Raw genomic sequence first — 22,382 nt, 5'->3', positions numbered from 1 at the left:
ATCCGGACAGTATTTTTCAAAATACTCATTTTCCAAAACCATTTTGAAGACCCCTCATAGTGAATAAACATTTTTATTCTAAGAGGACTCCTGTCGTTGTCATCCTCTTCTATGAGGAACAAGAGAAATTCAAAAATCGGAAAGGAAGGGTCCACTAACATGGAGGCTGCCCGGACGAGTACAAGCTGCTTCCTGAGCCACAACATTGAGCACTGGTTGAATTACAAAGTGAGTCTCTGGATGCAGAACTTGTGGGACAAGTCCAGGGGGGTTCAACATGGACTGCCTGCCTAAGGAGAACAGAACTTGCCTAAGAAAACGATGTTTCTAGTTTTGTTGTGTCTAATGATGTAAATAAACGGGTGGTCGGCATTGAACTCGTCCTTGTGCTGTAGGATCCGTGAGCCAGGCACCTCTATAGACTCCCCACCATCTTCATTGATTTCTAAACACACTCTGTGAATGACATGTGACAGGGCCACTCCCTTGGCTTCCGACATTCCAGAAAAATCAGAGGTACTTTCATCAAAGATTGTTTTCATCCCTAGGTTCTCCAGACTAGCTTTGGGATCAATCTGCTTTTCCACCTTAAATTTTGGAATGGAGAGTTTGACTTTGGTGTTGGCCATGGTGCTGGGATTTGTCCACTGCAACAGTGTCTCTGAGTTGAGCTGTTTTTCAATCTAGAAGACAAAAGGAAAAGGAAATTACCATAGGAAGGGAGTAAACTCTAGAAGATCCGACGTAGCCACAATGTTCTTTTGAGGCCAGTTTCAAAGCCGCCGGGGTGGACAGCCGGCTTGCTGCCCCTCCCCACTGCCTTATAGCTGTGCTTCTCTTGCACAGGAACTTGGCAGAGCAGGGCTTCTTTCATTTGCTTTCAGTTACAAGGCAGCTACAGCAGCAGATGCATGGGATATGACGCTGCATACACAACAGCAAAACGGCATACAATTGGATTTTCATATATATTTCTTGAGTGTTTGAAAAAATCTAGGATATTTATGTCATAGGCATGGAAACAAGTTTAATAATGCAAGTTAAAGTCACTTGTCCTTTATAAAGGAAACATGGACTCCCTCAAGTCATTCCAGAAGATCACAGGTGGTAATTACATCCATCTCACTGGTCTGAAAAATGAGAGATGCAACGAAGCACAAAATGACTCGGTCATCACCCTCGACGTTGAGCAAACCATAAATCGCTGCTTGACCTTTCCCCACGAGTTAGAGGTGAGAAAAGGACACAGACATGAGGGTAATGAAACAGCTGACTGTACTGCCACGGAGCAATACTGTACTGGTGTGTTCTTACGAAACTGATGCAGATCAAGGACATGGCAAGGTCACAGGCTGCTGTGGTTCTTTCTATAATAACAAAGGGACCACTGGATTGTCTTATTAGCCTAGTATCATGACTTTCTAGTGTCTACTGTTTCCTTTAGGACACATTATTAGAATCAAAAGAGTATCAAAGATAGAGTGTTGGAGCTAACAAGCACATTCTCTTTTCCATTTACAACTCAGGATGGGGAGAAGGGGAGAATCCGTCCACCACTTTAGCCATTGTAAATGTGCTGTGAATTGGATGGTGTCCCACAACTCACAAATCACCGATGTAGTTAAGATGAGGTCATTGGGTTGGGCCCTATCCAAATGCCTGGTGTCCTGGCACAGGGACAGGCCAAACAGGGAGAAATGCCTGAGAAATGCCCTGGAGAGTGAAGGCAGAGGTGCAGGGGAAGCTTCTGCCATGGATGCCAGAAGCAGCCAGAACCCACCAGAAGGTAGACCTGAGTCCCAGACCTCACAGCCAGTGGAGACAACCCATCCTGCTGATGCCTGATCTTAAGTTTGGAAATCCTGCAACTTTGAGAAAACAAATTTCTCTTGCACTCAACCATCACTTTATGGTGTTTTTGCTCTGGTGGACCTACCAAATTAACGCAATACGTGAGCTTAGCTACTCCTTCCTGAAACTCAAAGCAGTTTCCTCAGTGTAACGCATTCTGAATGGAAAGGCTAGTGTTCGCATGAGGGCACTTGACACAGGGAAGGCAAAATCCGAGGCAGGAACAGGTTGAGGATCAAGACACAAAAGGCTAAGGGAAAGACCATGAAAAATATGCCAAGGAAGAGCGAAGGAAAGAGTTATTGTCCAGTTAATAGAGTGATAGACACACACAATGACCACTGAAGTAGCAGGTAGGACAGCCTGGCTTAGATTGCCCCTGGAAATTCAGACTGAGGCCTGACTGGAAACACAACAGCTGATGCTGGTTCTTTAGGACAGCAGCTCTGCCCGAGCAGCTAGCATCACGCCCATTTGTCATGTTTTTGAACCCCTAGTTTACATTATTTCAATGTTTTTCACCAAGGTAGCTTTTTCTGACTTTTTATGAATTTCCTTGAGACTCAGAGAGACAGGCAGATGGCAGATAGAGCAAGGAGGTTTCCAGTCTGCTGTTTCACCCCCACTAAGGCTCACAGTGGTAAGAGCTGGGCCAGGGTATAGCCGTGAGCCAGGAACACAGGCAGGTGGCCCACGTGGTGGCAGGAACCCAATCACTTGAGCCATCACCATTGCCCCCCAAGTCTGTAGGAAACTGGAAACAGGGAATTAAGTCCAGGAACTTCAGTGTAAGATGCAAGCATCTCTACCAGCATGTTAACTGCTAACCAAATAACTGCCAAGCCTCAAGAGCTTATGTGTGTATGTATCAAAAACTCACAGATCTACAACAAAAAGAATGACCCCTGTTGTAAACTGTGAAGTTCATCCAGTAGCAATATGTCAATATTGACTCATTAAGGATTAGCATATCATACTAAGGCAAGGCAGTAGTAATGCAGAAACTGCAGGGCACAGAAGGGGAGAACAATATGGGAAATCTCTGTGTTCTCTGCTCATTCTTCTAAAACCCTAAAACTACTCGACAAGCAGCCTGGGAATCGTTTAAAGGAAAAAAGATTTGGTTGCTCACATAGTGAGCCACACTGTGTATGTCAGCTGCCATCTTACCTGCTAGTGATACAGCAAAGGCACTGAAGCCTAGAGTTAAGAACATTGCTCCAGGGCCCAGCGCAGTGGTCTAGCAGCTAAAGTCCTTGCCTTGAATGCACCCGGATTGCACAGGGGCTGCTGGTTCTAATCCTGGCAGTCCAACTCCCCATCCAGCTCCCTGCTTGTGGCCTGGGAAAGCAGTTGAGGGCAGCCCAAAGCCTTGGGACCCTGCACCCGCAAGGGAGACTGGAGGAGACTCCCAGCTTCAGATCAGCGCAGCACCGGCTGTTGCAGTTACCTGCGGTCACTTGGGGAGTGAATCGTGAGGGAAGATCTTCCTTTCTGTCTCTCCTCCTCTCTATATATCTGACTTTCCAGATTGGCTATGCCGCTCCGAAGCCAGGAGCTCCTCCAGGTCTCCCACATGGGTGCAGGGTCCCAAGGCCTTGGGCCGTCCTCGACTGCTTTCCCAGGACTCAAGCAGGGAGCTGGATGGGAAGCAGGGCTGCCAGGATTAGAACCGGCGACCATATGGGATCCCAGTGCATGCAAGGCGAGGACTTTAACCACTACGCCACCGCAAGGGCCCCGCCCACTTCTCATATCCCCATGTCCATTTCTCATAGCCCCACACGCCCACTTCCCACAGCCCCACAAAGCCCTTTCACAGCACACTCCTGCTCACTCCTCACCTTCTCCAGGCCCGTTGACTCGTCCTCCACATCCTTGGGCAGCAGAATGAGCATGCTGAGGTGCTTATTCTGAAAAGGAAGTTCTATGACCTTACAGTTAATATCCTCAATGTTCCCCATACAGAACGTGGCCTCCATATTCATCATCTGCACTGGCTTGGTGTCTGTCTGTTAAAGGAGAAAAATTTGGACAATTTACTTTTCAATTACTCTGCAAAAATACATATGTATACACATATTTGCATGCACACATACATATGCAGACACACGCATGCATAGATATTACACACATAAGCACAACTACCCATGTGTGCATATCCAGAGACACATACATGTGTGTGCACATACATCCACACACAAATACACTGACTTACTCTTCTAGCAGTTGTGTGTCATCAAGCTTATTAGGCTATGATGCACCCACTGGGTTCCAGAAGGCACCCAGATCATTAGAGAAACTCCTGTGAAGTGGCTTCCTTTGAAAAGTCATTGGTGCTTTATAATTTCACATATTCTGCATTGCAGAAACTATAAGTAACACCATGGTTGCATTAGTTACATATATAAAATCCTTAAGACAGTATGACTCAACGTGGTAGCAAAGTTTAAGTTACTCTCGATGCCTGTAATTATGAGATCTTTGCTCCTGCTTAAGTCGACTTAAAAGTAAATTTCAGCACAAATGCAAATACCCATTTATATAATTTTTTTCCTAGTAAAATATCTAATTGAATACTTAACTCACAGGAGGACAAAACCCCATATGGTTTGAGTCACCCACTCCTCCCTGCAGTGGTACCTACTCTGGCCTAAGCTGAAGAGATTTGGGACTGGACAGGAGAACCTTGGGTTTTAGTGCCAGGCCTGACTTGAGCAGGTGCTGTAACCCTTAGCAAGTCACGTTACCTCCCTGGGTCTCAGTATCCTTGTCAATGTAAATGGGGCACTGGAAAATTCAGAAGAATGGTTACCACCGGGAAAGAAGGGAGAAAAATAGAAAAGTTGGGGGCCGGGAGAGTGTAAGGAACGAAATACACACAGGCCATGTAGTTGTTATAGTTTCTATTTAAAATATCTAAAATAAGCAAAGCCAAATGTTAGGTTTATAAAGTTGCTTGGGGAAGTACACTGGTGTTTGCTTGACTGCCCTCTCTAATTTATTGTAGGCTTGGAATATTTCATGATTTTAAAAGCTGAGAATATTTGGAAGAAATTGTCTCAAAATCCCTTTAAGCTGCAATGCATTCTTCATGATCCTCAAGCAACGGGCGTCAGACCTGTACCCCCTGGAGCTACCCCAGGCCTTTTCTTCTCTCTGCCGCCAGTAACACCTGACCTCCAGTCCCTGTTACGCGAGTGACTTTCTAACCAAACACTCACCATTCATAATGCGAAGTAAAAGGCTGCGAGAAATTCAGTGTGACTCGCTGTCATTATATAAGCGTTTCATTGCAATTCTAGCCTGCTGACTGGATCTTTTCGGGAGAGAGATTCCAGGCTTCCCATCATTCCTGCAGGAGGGCATTGCTATCAAACCTGTGTCTGGGACCTTCAGACAGTCCAACACCTCTGTCAAGCACAGTCAATCCTCGCTTATTTTACTTTCTGTACACAGTTCATTGTAATACTGTCCGCTGTTAGAAATATTCATGTGACAGTTTTTCAACTTCCCCACCAACCACGGCATAATCAAAGCAGAAAATGTGTCTTAAGGAGAGACGGGAAGACACACAGAGAAGGAGACACAGGAGAGGGACAGACAGATCTATCTGCTGCGTCACTCCTCAAATGGCTGCAGCGTCTGGGACTAGAATAAGCTAAAGTCGGGAGCCCGGGGTTCTGTCTGGTTCCCCTACCTGGATGAAATGGAAGAACGCATTTACAGCACCATTTTGACTTTCCTAAGCACAGCTGTGGCACTTAGGCCAGAAGAGGAGGAGCTAGGACTTGAGTTAGCACTCTAATACTGGATGATGGAGTCCCAAGCAGTAGCTGAACTGACTACATCACAATGCTCATCCTAAATTACATGCATGTGAAAACAGACATTCCTGGATGCCCACACATCAACTTGTGCTCTCTTGCAAAGGTATTTCAATGGGAAAGAAATGAGGTTTCATTAAAAGTCTGGAATCAGAATCTCACTGCATCTGTGGGAGGAGAGGCTAGAAACATAAACAGAACCGACCACCCCCTCTCCGCCCGCCGCACCACATCCTTCTCCAATGCCCAGCCCCCAGTGTGCACCAGACAACTGCTCAGAGGGAGAGATTACTCAAGGACAAGAAGCAGTCCACTGGCAAGGGGAAACGCCAAAACACAAGTCTTTCTCTATGTTTTAAATGAGATGACTAACTTGCCTCTTCCTCTGACCAAAAAAAAATTATTTTGAAATATATTATCCATAGACATAGAGAAAGTTCTACTAATGTCTAACTCCTTTAGCTCTCCAAACCCAAAGGTGCAGATTTGCAGTAAGTTAGTTGAGCAATGTTACAGCTGAAGCAGCTTTATTCAGGGGCAGTCATTTGGCACAGTGTCGTAACGGAGCTTGGGATCCTACCGCTGGTATTGGAATGACGGGCTTTAAGATCCATCTCTGCTTCCCATTCCAGCTTCCTGATAATGCATCCCCTGCGAGACAGCAAATGATGGCTACCATGCTTGGATCCCTGCCACCCATGTGGGAGACCCAGACTGGGGTCCTCGCTCCTGGAGTTGGCCTGGTCCAGCCTTGGCTGCTGTGGGCATTGGCGGGGAGTAAACTTGTGAATGGAAGACCTCCCTGTTTCCTTCTCTCTCTCTCTTTCTCACTCGCTTGCTCCTCTTTTTCTTAAATTAAACGAATGAAGTTTAAAAGCCTTTGATTCAGATCAGTCAAATGTCTTGAGTGTATCTTGTCTTTGCTGCCTTCCTCTCACTTGCCTCACGTTTCTGATTCTGATAGGTTCCAGAGTCCAGCTCTTCTTTTAAATCTAAATCAGTTGAGAAATGATTCTTTCCAACTTGCATGAATGCTATCAATAAATATCTCAGCCCAAGGCACAAGATTCCATTTATATATGCTTATATATCCACATGTATTTTTAATTAATTGTTCTTTTCATTTATCTAGTTTTGGGTATGTATTCACAATCTCTACAATATAACAATGCTCTATATGTCCTTAAAAGTGATCTTTGAGGGAGCCCAGCATAGCAAGTATTCCCCCGCTTGTGGAGCTGGCATCCCATGTGGGTGCCAGTTCACGTCCCAGCAGCTTCACTTCCAAACTAGCTCCCTGCTTGTGACTAGGGAGGGAAGCAGAGGACAGCCCGAGTTGTTGGGCCTCTGCACCCACATGGAAGACCCAGGGTGAACTCCCGGCTCTCGATTTCAGATCAGCTCACCTCTCTCTCTCTCTCTCTCTCTCTCCTTGTTTCTTTGTAACCCTGCCCTTCAAATAAATAAAATAAATCTCATAAATCAATTATGTAAACTGACTCCAAAAACTTTCAAAACTTTTTAGTATTATACAAGGTATTTTCAGTGAATTGCCTGATTTTTTAAAATGTGTCTATTACTCATAATAAAATAATAAAGTGCATATGCTGTGATATAAAACTCACTCTTCTCAAAGTAATAGTTGAGGGAAAAAACTTACCTCATAATCAGATATATGTGAAAACTCTTTTAGTAGTAATCTTATTCCTAAAACCCGTGTTCAAAATTAATTCATAGAAATATTAGTGATTTTAAGTTATATTCACAGCATGAGATGAGCTATAGTATAATCATAAAACTCTCTTTTTCCTGCCTCAATCTTCCCCTCTCTCCTCACTTGTTTATTCACATTTCAATTCCGGAACAATTTTATATTACTTGCTGGTCCCACTGAATGTGCCAGATTAATTATGGGAGTTTGGGATCATATCAATATAGCCTTTCTCCATGAGATTGCCTCAATAGTGACAGGGAACCCAGATCAGCATAGACCCCCTTAAGAATATCACTTGAAATTTAATAAAAGTACATTCAGAGGGTCCCCATTAATTTAATAATTCTAGCTGAAGTTTCCATCAGTGATGTTTTTGGGAGGTATGTCTGAGGTCTTTCAATTCCTAACAGAAATCCTCACCCACCTGCTCAAGCCCACATTTGTGTTTCCAGCCCTTATTTGCAGCTAAGCTCCCTGCAAGGCTTCTCTTGGAGTTATTTCAAACCCAGGACGTCCTATCATCAAGCTCAACAGGCACAGCCACGAATTCCTCCCTTCAGTCACCCTTGTCTGGAGGGTTTTCTGAAGGACAGCTTCCCATCACCTCATCGGGGGGGGAGAGAGGATGAGGGCTACACTGGGTATATTTTACCTTCAGTTATTTTGGCTAATTGCTTTATTAAGATCAGATCTGGCCACAAGCAATCCTGGTTACTAAATTTTGTGCCTCCAAGGGAGGAAGCGAAGAAAATAGAGGATATGTCTTATTACCTTGATATATGCCAGCATAGAACAGTTATTCATTAAACACTGGTTGATAATAAAGACTTTAACTCTTACATATAACCAGAAACAAAAATGATAGAAAAACATTCTACTTTTGAAATTAATTGATCAGTCTCACTCATTTGTCCTAAAATATATAGATTGGTCTACAAATATCCATCAACTTAGACTCTTCCAGTAGTTTCTGGATGTGCACATAATTGTAGCCTCCAAATTTGTCATGAATTTCACTTATCAACAGTGACTACGGGCTCATATTCGCATTTTCCAAAACACAAATTAGGATATCTCCTCTGGAAATAACACTACAGAAGAACTATCTACATATAGATATATATGTACATATCCAAATACATACAAAAAAGTACAGACACTAAACTTCTAAGGATATAATTTCTCCTTAAAGAAAACACATGGACATGAGAAAACAGTATTATCACTCAAAGTTTAGAAGCTGACAAAAGCAACTCAAACGAATCAAAGGAAAAGTAAGTACAATAAAAAGGAGGGTGTCTCCCTCACAAAGCCCTGGGTAGTATTTTATTGCTTTTCTGTGTGAAACATTTATTCATTCAAACACTTATTAATTCTGTGAATAGAGTCTGGGCTTCCAGGATCTGATACAACCTAGCTTTATGGTCAATTAACAAGAATACCACACATGTAATTCCTCCCTTCTCAGAAGACAGTCACGATTACTTCCTCAAATATAAAAACTATAAATGTGGGTGGGGCTGACACAAAAGTTCAGTTGCTCATTTGACTAACTGCCTCATTCTGTAATGTGGTCCCTTAGTTTCAAGACTGAGGTGCACCTTTAAGCAATATGGCCCAGGCTTCGCTGATTTACTGAAGGGTCTTTTGGCAATCATTGCCGAGGAAGAGAGCCAACCACCAATCAAACACACAATGTGGACAGAGTCAAGGCCCCTGGGACCCGCACCTTCTTGAGGAACAATGTAAGGTAAAGCCGCATTCCGCTTCAGTTCCAAATAAATAAGGACATTAAGATCAATGCCATCTTGAAAACTCAGGAGGCTGTGTGTGAAAAATGCTGAGTCTGAAGAGTGTCCTTGGAGATGTGTACATTCAGGATCAACCCTGTTCCTGACACTCAGCATTGGGAGACCACTGCAGGCGGGAACTTAGAACGAGTGTGCTCAATATCAGTACCCTTGGGTGTTTTGAGTATGTAAGGAGAAATATTAGTGGTTACTGCCCTCTCCCTGTGAAAATGTGAAAGCAGTTAGGTTTTGTCTGACACTGACTATAGAATCAAGCTGACTCTTGAAGAATAACTGGGTGTTCATTCAACAAATGTGCAGAGCACCTGATAACATGTAAGAGATGTGACTAGGCATTGTAAGCACTTGAAAGAAGCAAATCCATGCACTGGTAAAGGTCTAAATAAGTAAAAGAGTGGGAGGAGTAACATAAAGAAAAACTCCATGGAAACACATCACACATAATGGAAGCCAGACTAACAAATTCAGGCACAGGCTGGGTCTTGGAGAGCTTTTCCTCCTGGGTTCTAGCCTTAAGAAAGCATCTCTACTTAGCAAAACCAAAAATGATTCTAGGCGCTCTGGGTATTCGAAGAAACCTGAAAGTTGGAAATGATGCCCAGGAGTTATAGGGTAAACAAGTTACCTTTAAGTGTGGGGCTATTGTCTAAATCCTTACATCAGATCCCACTAAATGACACCAAATCATGTCGTCTTATAGAACTTCCTAGGTTCTCCAGTGACATAGGTCAATTTTCCAGTTTCAGCCCTTAGGTTTTACTTACACGGGAAGTACCTTACCCATTTCTAATCAGTCTTATATAACCACCTCAATAGTATTAATGAGACTGCCTTCTCATTCTCCCCCATAATGACTCCCAAGCGTAGAAACGAGTAAGATATAATTTTCTGCACAGCCAGAAAGCACCAAGGACATCTTACAATTTATAAATGAAAATGCCAGAAGCACATGCCTCACTAGCAACAGATGAGATAATAAGACCATAGAGAAGTTAATGAATAAGGAACAAGATTTCTAGACTGCCATGGTCCCATGCTATCCCTTAGGTCTTTGACAGTAGTGTTTGATTTGCTTTCTTGATAATGGCCCCAGTCTTTGCATCTATTTTCCAGGTGATGGTTTGGCTTTGCCCACTGAGGTGTAAGTTCCATGAAGTCTCGCTCGGCTCAGTCCCTGTAGGCATTCTGGAAGGATGGAGGAGGAGCTTTGGTTTGTGCACTTCCTTCCGCTGCCATTTACCCCAGCTTGTCAGCCCAGGCAGTCGCTGTCTTCCATGCCAGTGCTTGCCTCATTAGAATGCATTTCTGAGCTTTTCTCCACTGCCACAATTTTCTGATCCACAGTTGGGATTCCTTTCCTGCTACAAGCTGCCCGCCCTCCACGTACCTTGTTGACTCTGAAAGGACATTCTTTTGTTTCTGATTCGGGAAATTTCTTCATCCACTTTCCGACAAAGTAGGCAGCATTTACCACAAGGATTTTGGTCTGGTCATTTACACTGTCACCTAGAATGTTCTCAAAGTGACCTGCAAACAATTATAGAAGACCGCAAATAACAAAAACACTCTTCCAAACTGCCTCCAATAACCATGTGCATGGGGTGTGTGCCACTTGCTAGGGTCACACATGCAAGCCTGATAGTCCAGATCATCTCATTTCAAAAATACTCCTCCCTTTCCTTCCACATGCCACCTCCAGACTTAAACCTAGAGTATGAGACCAGGACTTTTCATTTCTGAATCCTGAAAAAAGTCATGCACCCTTACCTAACATTTGGCCCTTTGCTCAGTTTTTCCCATATATGATCTCTCTGATGGGGAGATAAACAACCTTCCACAAACATTTAAGGCAAAGACCATTGTTGGCTTTCCACAGCTGAGGGAACCGAGCATGAGACTCAGAAGACACTCTAATCCCGTCAGCTAGAAGGCCTGCCTGAGGCCTTGGCACCTCCCGGGTCTCTGTTCCCTATCCCAGTTGTGTTCCCTGCAGGAAGGTTGCTTGCTTCAATAGTAATGTAACCACCAGGAGTTCATCACCAAGGTAATTGTGATAGAGCTCACACATCCAACAGCAGAAACAATTCAAGTGATCATCCATCCATAAAAATAATTCCTTGGATATGTGTTTGGTAAGATGCTGGTGGGGTGCTTATACCCTAGATCAGAGTGCCTACTTGGAAGCCTCAGTTCCACGCAGAATTCCAGCTTCCTGCTAACGCAGACCCTGGGAGAGACGGCTCAGGGTCCTGTGTTCCTGCTCCCCATGGGGGAGACCTGGGTTTCCAGGTCCAGGATGGAAATTCTCATTAGTGATCATTCTCCTTCTCAAAAAAAAATAAAAAACATTAATTTTTTAAATCCATACATTGGAACAGTACTATACAATTTCACAAAGGACTTCCATTTATCTAATATGATTTTCACACATATGTTCAGACTCACTTCACAGGTCTGAGACATGTATGTGAAGAACTCTGCATCCGTTTTATGTTCTTGGTGTCATCATTTGGAAATTCTCAATACACTTTTTTAAGAAAAGGTCCTGAGTTTTCATTTTTGCAATGGACCTTGAAAATTATGCAACAGTCCTACCACTGATTGTATCATGTTGTAAATATGCAATATGTTTTGAAAAAACTTGAAAAACAAAGTACAGGAGCCAGTAAATCATAAAGCTTCAATTCCTGCACTTTGGATCAAAAAATTGGAACTCTTTTCATCAAAATTACCATCTAGGTCAGAAGTTTGCATGTACCGAGACTAAAATAAAAAGTTCTTTGATGTTGTTAGCAATGTGGCATAAGGGAGAAAAGCCAGGGCCTGCAGTGCCAACATCCCATATGGGCATCAGTTCAAGGCTCAGCCACTCTACTTTCAATCCAACTCCCTGCTAATGGCCTGGAAAAAAAAAAAACCCAGTAAAAGATGGGCCAAGTGTTTGGGATCCTGCCACCTATGTGGGAGACATGAAAGAAGCTCCTGGCTCCCGTCTTTGGCCCGAGCATTGGGACATCTGGGGAGTGAATCAGAAGATGGAAGATCTCTCTACATCTTATTGTCTCTCCCTCTAACTCTGACTTTCAAAATAAATCTTTAAGAAATAATAAAATGTTCTTTGGAAGAAAATACTTTTACCAATTCTAAATCAGAACCATTGCGTGATTACTTCAGGACGAACTGCTTTTTGTTTATAATTGTCTACGTCGTGCTCCACTTGGTGTTAATTATGCCCAAGTTCTTCTCCATCCATCAAGTCCAAGAAACCTCACTTCAATATGCATTCCTTCCTATATGCATATACACACGCGGTTACCATTCGTTAGTATGTATTATCTAACCTGATTCCCCCAACCACATAAAACCTAATCATCTATGATGATTTTACACTTATAAACTATGATTCTGTGTCCAAAAATCAAAGTGGATAAAAGTGGCCGTATCTGAATCTCAACCCAGGTCCTGACTGACTCCTTGTCATCCAAGGACATTTCCATTTTGCTCCACAGAGTTCCACTTTGTTCTTAGTAGCTGAAGCTATGATGGGTCTTAATCATTCATAAGACGGCTCCGCCCACAGTGCCACCCAGGGCTGTGTCTGTCCTAGATGGAAGCGTGTCTCCCTGTCTGCAAAGCAGGGAGCAACCATTCTAAGAATCAGTCCTTCCTGCTGACATGGTGTCTCGCTGCAGGTTCCTCCCTAGGCAAACATCATAAACACTCGCCTATTCCCTGGCCAACATGACAGAATGACTGCTTTGCAATCAAAATTGTCTTTGCTGCAGTTTCTTTCTAGAAAGGGATTTTGAGGGCAGGAAGGTCTAAGAAGAGTCTGGGAAGCCCCAGGCAGGAGGCAGCTTGGCGTCGGACCTGCCATGGGATCCCAGGACCCCGGGCAGGAGCATAGGCCAGTAACCATGATACTGAGGACAAGATGCTACCACAGTTAACTGTTTGTCTATACATACTTTTGCCTAAGACACTTTTTCCTCTTTTTCTTTGTAAGTACAAGATCTGTTTTTACCAACAGTGGTCTCAAGGATCATCAAGCTATAGTCAAATCCTTTCATCTCCAAACTAAAAAACCATCCTCAAGATTTGCCCAGAGTCAGACTTTGTCAGAGGCCCTGCTGGGGCTCCGTGAGGACCTCTGGCAGCTCCTCAAAGAGTAAGGCAAAGTGGGCTCAAACGGAAGCCCCACAACTTCTGCCAAGTGGCAGGGTGAGGCAAGAAAGGCACAGAAACCCAAGTTCTTGACGTGGCTTGATAAGCAAAAATTTAGCTTATCTGTCAGACCACACAATCCTCCAAACATTGTGTGTTTTGGTTTTTTAACAGTTGGAGTCAGGATTCATGACAAAAGAAGTTGTGTTTACTTAGCAATTTATAGCAGATCAAATACAAGGTACTTGCCATCTGTGAGCTCCTTAACTGAGTCATTGATCTGGCCTTTGGTTTCTTCCCATTTATCTTTGAAGTCAACAGTTTCCAATTCCTTTGCATAAGGTCTCTTTGTAGAACTAATGAATTCCTAAAATACATCCAGTTCACAAAATCACAAATTTGAAAATCTCTGGTCAAGCTACTACATTATATTGTTCTAACAAAAATGCTTAAATTGTGTATTACCATAGATATGCTTCCAAAATTGGTAACACTATGCAAATTGAAATCCTGGATTAGATACTTCATTCCATCTATTATGGCAAATAAATGCATTCATCAAATTAGCATTAGCTTTTGAGAAAACCGAAAAAAACAGCACTACTTTCACACTGTTAACTACAAGTATATGTAATTATAATACAAATTTCAATTTCAGAAACATTAAAATATTATATATATTAAATATTTGAAGAAACTTCAAAAAAGATTATGGAAATTTAACTTAAAACTAAGCTTATTTGGGTAAAAAAAAAATCCTGTTTCATAAGTTAAAATGTGTATTATGAAAAAAGCACAAATGGATTTCAAAATGTTTACAACAAAATAAACTACTTCTAATTCAATTTTACTGATGTTCTTGTATATACTAGAACAGAGGAAATACACAGCAGAGCACTCCATAAATATTTTCAGAGTAGCTACAGTCTTAGCCAGCAAATGTAACTATAACCCAACTGATTGCCACAATAGACAGAGAGACGGTGCCACCTAAGAACATCAGAAGGTCTTGTCAACTTGAAGGGCCCCCTGTCCTCACTGCCTGTGACAGGAATGTCTGGAGCATCTTCTTAAGGATCACCGTGAGGGCTCTTAACATCTTTCAGAGCCCAGAATCAATTTTGTTTAATTTCCCAGATGATTTCTGCAATAAGATTGATTGTTTTAATGTGTCTTTAAGCACAAAAATAAACTCACAGCAATATGTAGTAACCACGTCTTCAAAAGATCTCGACCACCAAAAAAAAAAATTACTGCAGAAAGTTCTAAAACTCTTGGTAAAATGTTTAGCTGGTAGACTGACTTTATGTTTGGAAAGCTTGACATTGCAACCATCTAGGCAGGAATCAAATCAACTCAAATATCTCATGTAGTCTATAATGTTAAAATGTTGCCTATGTGTTTCCAATTCTGATTGTAAAACTACTATGACCTGGGATCAAATGCAAAGTGTCATAGCGTTCTTTGTAAGATTGCTTCAATCAATGAATGAACCTCAGTAACAAGATCTGCCCTGTGTACACAGCATGTCACAACCCCAGTAAAGCAAACAAATCCAGTGGGTGACTGATAAAAACTGTCAACTCACAGTTGCTATAATTGCATTTTTTTAAATTAATAACAAGGAACAGTGTGTATATAAACAAACGGGGTAGAGACTTGAAAACACTGTCCCAGGCCATATGTCTGAACTAAGGAAATATGCATTAACTACAGAATTCATAATTCTCCATTCTTTCAAATTGGAAACCAAGATGAAGGATAGGATTTGGAAGTGTTTGAGAGGGAAAGAGAAATCCCACAAGATTCTCTGTATTTTGACCTAAGAAATGTAATTGCATCTGATTTGTATATTCAACCCTCCACTAAGACTGATTTACTTTCCAACATCCCAAACCATCAACACCAGCTTAGAAATGAATTTCACTAATACAGCTGTAGTTAAGTGCCAATCCTGGTTAAGAAAAATATATATATCCTATCTTGCTAATTTCCTCAGACAACTTACCGTGGAAGGGTTCAGAGATTTGTCCACATACAGTCGCTTGATTAGTTTCAATGAGTAAAAAGAACTAAGTTTGTTGACATCCGAAGTGACTGTTTGAAAGCCAAAGGGCACGTCTTTGACATTTTCAAAGTGAAGAACCTGTTTTTAAAAAAAAAAAAATGCCCTTACTCAAAAAGACATTTCCTCTTGCCCCTGAATTAAATACGTGATGACAATCAACCTGCTTGAACACGCAGTAGCCTGCTCACTTGCTCCATGAAGCCAGGCTTCTCGGCTTCAGCACCGTGGGATTTCAAGCAAGTGTTGCGGCTCTGCCTACTGCAGATTGATTTTCACCATGCCTGGTCTTCTCTCCTCCCCCATTTGTATCAACCAAAAATGTCTCCAGACATTGTTAAACGTCCCCAGGGTAAACAGGGGAGAACAAAAATGTCCCCAGTTGAAAAATAAAACCATTAACTCCTCCACCTGATGAACCCTGGGGGAAGGTTTTCCCTTCTTCAAAGTGATGCCTCTCACGCAGAAGGCTTTCCAAACTTGGAACAAGTTTGGCTAATGTGCCAAAGCCACTCTTCAGGTAACCGCACCAAGCCAGCACACTGCACACAACCTCAGCACTGCCTGGCCACACTGATTGGTCCAAAGCAGGGTATAACTCTACACCTAGAGATGGGTAAGGGAAAAAACTGAACAAACTGATACTGCTTATGAGCCAACTGGATGTACTGAGGTCATCCATTACATAGAAAAACAGAACCACTGTGAGGAAGTCCTTCCTTTTGGCCCTTCTGTACTGAAAGACAAGAGATGAGGAACAGGGAGGTGGTTTAGTGATGGTGGGATTGGGGAACACAGAGGACAGATAAGCAAATGTAGCTTTTCTTCCCCAAACCAAAGACTTTTCTTCAAGCTCTACTAATTTTCAAGTTCTTGATCCTGAGCTAAATAAGATTTTGTGGGCCGAAGTCTTGGGGATTTAAGAATATAAGGTGTTTCCTTTTTCAATGTTTTTGAGTTCATGCAGGAAATGGGGCAATTAACCTGAGATTTATAATGTAATGAAACAAGCACAGTCGCCTACTATCCAAAAGTAGGACTTAAGATATAACAATCAGGAAAATAATCTCACTTGAAGGCCAAACAACTTTACAATCAATGAACCATAGCGGTGTGTGTGTGTGTGTGCTGTGTGAGAAACGGCACCATAACCCATGCTTTTGAGATGGAACAGTCAAGAGTATTCTAAAACACATGTGAACACAATTCACATTCTCATGCATCCATGCTATTGGAAAGAAGATACTTACACTGTTATGTCTATTAAAATAAGTATAGACACATATTCTAGGGTAAAATGCAGCTGCTCTTATATCTTTAAGGCTGATGTTCAAAGTACATTTAATTCATGCTAAGTAGACTGCCTTTTCTGTCACAGCATAGGACAGATGAATAGAATTATCCCCTATTCAGTCAAGATGTTTGCAGTAGAATATCTCATAGACATCAATTTGATCAGTCCTTACAACACAGAAGGGGTCAGAAGACAAGTGACTTGTTGAAGACCACCAATGAAAGGAAAGCTTTTGGTTACCTAGTGGACACCCAAGTTCTCGATCACATCCCAGGGTCTGTCTGAAACATGGGTTATGGGACAACTACAGGAGCTTTCATGCTTAAAATCAGACCAAGAGGATCCTAGAAATGGCGCAATTCTCAATCCTGAGCCCTCTGACTGCAAAGTTTCCCTTTGCTTTTTCCCAAGGCATTGCCTGGGGGTTCTAACAGAAATAAGGCATGGGTCTTACCTGTCCAATTTCATTTGCTGTGTCACCTTTGGTGCCTACTTGAGCAAGTGACAGAGAGGTAGAGAGGCAGATTGGAGAGAAGAGCACATTGTCCACTGGCTCCTTTCCACACAGTTGTTTGAACAGGTCAACAGCAAAAGCTGAATTTGCCAGTTGCAGGGCATCCATCACAGCTCTGGAATTAAGGACAGGGGAGAGGTAAATTTCCAAGGCATTTTAAAAGTATTTTTAACTGTATTCTTCTTACACAGCAGCAATTCCATTTCAAGAGCAGGCTTTGGCACAATGGCTAGCACACTGCTAAGGACAGCACATATCCTGCCAGAGAGCCTGGTCTTGAATCTCTGCTTCACTCTCAATTCTTTCACCTGAGGAGGCAGAAGAAGATGGCCCAAGTAGTTGGGTATCTCCTACCCTCATTATCTGAATTGAATTCTTGATTCCTGGCTTCAACCCAGCCTGGCCCAGGCTATTGAAGGCATTTGAGGACTGAATCAGTGGACAGAAAAGCAATCAATATCTGTGTGTGTGTGTGGGGGGGGGTGTGTGTGTGTGTGTGTATCTCATTTCTCTGTGTTCCTATATTTCAAATTAATCAATTTAATTAAACCTTAAAAATGATTTACTTGGCCTGGTGTGGTAGTCTACTGGCTAAATCCTTGCCTTGCATGCAAAGGGATCTCATATGGGTGCCAGTTCAAGTCCCACCGGCCCCACTTCCCATCCAGCTCTCTGCTTGTGACCTGGGAAAATAGGCAAGAATGACCCAAAGCCTTGGGACCCTTCATCCATGTGGAAGACCCAGTGGAGGCTCCTGGTTTCAGATCAGCTCAGCTCTTGGCTACTGTAGCCACTTGGGGAGTGAATCACCTATCCTTCTTTAAAAAAAAAAAAAAATATCTTGCAACAAAATACTGAGAGGAACCAGCTCAATAGATCCAAACAGCAGGTTGTAAAGAAACCACTGGACTATGGTCCTAGGACATAAGGTCCTATGCATGGCTGCTCTGACCAGAAGTGCTAACTCAGGCCAGCTCAGCCACAGTGGCCATGGTCTGGTGCCCAGTGGTCATGCTAGCTCTCCAATGACTGATCAGATAAGAACTGTTTACAACACTAATCAAAATCAGTTGACTTTACTTATACATATTGTTTCAATTAGGATTTTGGTAAGACCATACAAAGTTGGAGTTTTTGTAGATCAGAAACAGTCAAACTGCTGGAATTTTGTGTGACTCAATTTAAAATTTAGTAAATACTGTGGGTTAGTGTCTATGGGTCTAATTGTGTTCCTCAAAATGATATGTTGCAATCTTAAGCTCTAATACTTGTAAACTTGAATTTATTTAAAAATAGGGTCTTTGCAAATACAATTCATTAAGATGAGGTCATACTGGTAAGAAGGCCCTATTTCAATATGCTTGTTGTCCTAAGAACAGGTGAGGACACGGAGACTGACACACACAGAGGGGGAGGATGATATAGGATGATGGAGACAGAGATGGAAGCCACGGGTTGCTGGCAACTCCAGAAATAGTGGAAGAAGCATGGAATAGTCCTCCTGGAGCCTCCAGACAGAACACAGCCCTGCTGGCCTTCCGGAGCCATTTCCAGCCCCCAAATCTGGAGAACAGACGCTAGCAGGTCAGCATGCAGTGCTTTGCTGCAGCCATGCAGCAGGCAGTGCCCCGCTCGGGGGGCCTCATTACCTGGCCGTGCCTACCAAGCAGCAACTCTGTTCCCTGTGTTACAAACCCATACCTCCCACGTGAAAGACACAGTGCAAAGGGTGGTGGCATTTGGGGGGGGGGGCGGGGCAGGGCGCAGCACTGAGCTCTTCCTAAGTGTCGGCAATCTCTCTGGGCAGACACACAGACAAGTGACCAGAATACAGGCTTGCCAGTGCCAACTGTGTGGCATAACCAACACCATGGGAGCTAAAGAAAATAGAGGCTACCTGCAGCTGGCCATGTCTCCAAGATCTTGGGCCTGACTCAGGGTTGTCCCTGGATCCCTGGCAGTTCCCAAAAATGATTTCATGGGGAACATGAAGTTAAAATTATTCTCATAGTAATAATTACACATCATTTTCTTTTCTCCCAGATATTCAGGGGAGTTTTCTAGAGCCCGTACAACATGTCTCTGTTAAACCAAATATTGGGCCAGGCGCAATGGCACAGTGGTTAAAGTCCTCACCTTGCATGTATTGGGATCCCATGTGGGCACCGGTTCTAGTCCCAGTGGCCCCATTTCCCATCCAGCTACCTGCTTGTGGCCTAGTAAAGCAGTCGAGGGCAGCCCAAAGCCTTGGGACCCTGCACCCGCATGGGAAACCCGGAAGAGCTCCAGGCTCCTGGCTCCTGGCTCCTGGCTTTGGATTGACTCAACTCCAGCCATTGCAGCCCCTTGGGGAGTGAACCATCAGACAGAAGATCTTCCTCTCTGTCTCTCCTCCTCTATGTATATCCGCCTTTCCAATAAAAAAATAAATATTTTTTAAAATAATATTAATGGCCCTTGCCAAAATGAAAAAGAGTGTCACTCATCTCTATATTTTGAATTAAAAAAAAATTTTTTTCCCATTGCAGTGTTATGGGAAATGAAAACTCATTTCAGCATGACATAATTTCATTATTGTTTTAAATAAATCAAACAAGCAAACAGTCAGTGACTCCAGAAATCCTCCTCCTTCAAGTGCCTCTTTCCCACTTGGGTACCAGTTCATAGCCCAGTTGCTCCACTTCCAATTCAGCTCCCTGCTTATGACATGGGAAATCAGTGGAAGATGGCTCAAGTCTCTGGGCCCTACACTCAGGTTAGGAAACCTGAAGGAAGCTCCTGGCTTCAGATTGGCTCAGTTCTAGCCATTGAGGCCATTTGGTGAATGAATCAGTGTATGGAGATCTTTATCTCTCCTTCTCCCGGCAAATCTTTGAAATAAAATAAAATTAAGTAGACATTTCAGTTTTTTAATAACTCCTGATAAACTCTATCAATTCACGTTTTTTAACCAAAGAGTTATTTGAGATCCTCAATAATTTTTCAAGAATTAAGAGAGGGCTTCAGAGTGCGAGCTTTTGAGGATCGGTGTTCTAATGACCTAGAAGGTTCTGATCAAGCCCAAAGGCACCCTGATGAATCACTCAGTGTATGGTAAAGCAGTGTGGACTTTTGAGACTTCCTGATCCCATGACGATGTGTTTCTAAGGGACACAGATTACCAGCACCTCCTGTGGGTGACTGGTACATCGGTCAAGATTCAAAGAATCTCCCTAAAGAAATTGAGCATGTGCACATAGACAGGAGAGAGATATTAACACTGAAAGTGGTAGGACACGTGCCCTGGTGCCAGGCAGGAAGCATCTCTACTCAAGGTAACACAAAAGCCTCACTCAGGATCACTGGCTATGTTAAGAGTTAATGAAGGAATACAGTCTCAATTTGTGCCTTGTACTTGAACAGAAATTCCAGATGCAAAGACATAAGTATAGGAGTGAAGGGTGCACCCCAATCCTCAAAATTTCCTCAGAATCTCTCGTTTTAATGGCACATGGGCTTACACGTAGGTGGACTCGGATGCTGCTATCTTAGTGTCTGACAAACCAAGGTCATTAGCAAAAGGACAATGTCTTACTTACTAGCCATCTCCTCCGACCTCCGCAAATCCCTAGTCAAATACAGCAAGTGCTCCCTGGCTAGGCTTCCCATTAGAGACCTGTTGAATTTGGCCTGAAATCAGGGCGGGCTTCTTCTTTGAACAGCAGAACCTTTCTAACTTCCCTGGAGCATCCACAAGCCCAAAGAATGACATTGTAACCAAGCTGCAAATGGACCAACATCAGCAGCATCCTGAGCCCACCAGTTTCTAATACTGAAAAGGGAGGGGGCAGAGCACTTGAACTGGGGTGTCCAAACAAAACAAAACCTCACCAAAGGTTTGGGGGACCCATATAACAAATTTCCAGAATAAGAGATCTGGTGTCCTGGAGCAGCAAATTCCACACTGGTAACTGCTCATTGACAGCTGCAATGTGTACCAGGAATGATGAACTATTTATCAAACAAGAAGCCTAAAGCCAGATCCTGCCTCAACTTGAGACCTAACCCCAGGAAGTACACAGTATACACTTTCACAAACACAAGCACTTCTCCCTAGCACATACTGACTAACCTTGCGGGAAGAGCAACTTGGCACAGGCAACAACACACCGTACTTCTAGTGATCTCTGTTGGGTAGAAAAACTGTGTTTGAGAACTCTGGCTCATCTTTCAAGGGAGCCTGACCACAAACTCCTAGAAGTGGACCTGGCAGTGGGTCAGAGGGTAAGGAAATGCTCTTTTCACCATTCTACCCAACTGAAGCATTATTCATTCTCTCATTATAACATTTTGAGACACATTGAGCCTAAATGACTGTGAACACAAGATCATTGTGGTTTATAGCATGGTTAATTACACAATCCAATTAACACCCACCATGTTGCAACTCGAGGCTTAGATCCAGGTGCCTGTTGGAGAATGTAATTTAGTGCACACCTCACACCTGGCAGAAGCAGGCTTTCCCACCAGCAACAGAACTCCCCTTGGGAGTCTCTCGCTGGGCAGTTATTCTCAAAGCAAGGGGCCAGGCATGTCTGCCTTCCTGCTTCCTGTCCACCTGCTAATGCGCTGCTTTCTTGAAAAATTCTCCATCCTTATCAGGGAAGGTCACCAGTGCCCTCCTATGTGACGGCTCAAGAACTTACTTTGGCCATAGCTGATTGCTACCTCTGTATGTTGCAAGAAAAATCAAAACCCCTGCACACATCTCAGGAAAAAGTATCAGGCTCATATGCAGACACAGGAAAACGCTGTAAAAATTGTAAGTATGGTTGAATTAGCAATTCCTGCACAGGAAATTAACATGTCTAAAAGCTTGAGTTCCAAGTGCTAAAATCATTATAATCTTTTTCATTATTTGCCCTGTCACAGAAATAATTTCTCTCATTTTTAGGAAAGGCACACAATGACTTTAATAAGAAACAACCTCATGAAGTTGCAATATAAGTGCAATTTTAATAACTCACTCTACCTAGGCTTTCCTTCTGCATCACGCTGTGCAATGCTGAACCTTTAAAGTGAGATATGATCTTGGGGTAGATCGAGTCTGGCCGCTTTCTTCATTTTCAGGTGAGGAAAATGAGGCCAACGAAGCGGAGTGAT

At 42.9% G+C, this 22,382-nt stretch overlaps 1 protein-coding gene across 1 annotated transcript; it reads right to left on the bottom strand.

Annotated features, from left to right (window-relative positions):
• Nucleotides 1–290: 290 nt before the first annotated feature.
• SERPINB5 (serpin family B member 5) lies at nt 291–17,349 on the bottom strand. The gene is made up of 6 exons (XM_040984749.1): nt 17,181–17,349; nt 15,376–15,513; nt 13,617–13,734; nt 10,591–10,730; nt 3,696–3,863; nt 291–683 (listed from the first exon to the last, which is right to left on the bottom strand). Exons 1-6 carry the CDS (start codon nt 17,346–17,348, stop codon nt 291–293), a joined length of 1,125 nt encoding a protein of 374 aa, XP_040840683.1. The 5' UTR covers nt 17,349.
• Nucleotides 17,350–22,382: the final 5,033 nt, after the last annotated feature.

Source organism: Ochotona curzoniae, unplaced genomic scaffold (assembly GCF_017591425.1).
Source record: "Ochotona curzoniae isolate NIBS_2020 unplaced genomic scaffold, NIBS_Ocur_1.0 contig_43, whole genome shotgun sequence".
In the NCBI taxonomy this organism is placed as follows: domain Eukaryota; kingdom Metazoa; phylum Chordata; class Mammalia; order Lagomorpha; family Ochotonidae; genus Ochotona; species Ochotona curzoniae.
Note: the sequence above shows the minus strand (reverse complement) of the source record. Positions and strands in the feature narration are given on the sequence as shown.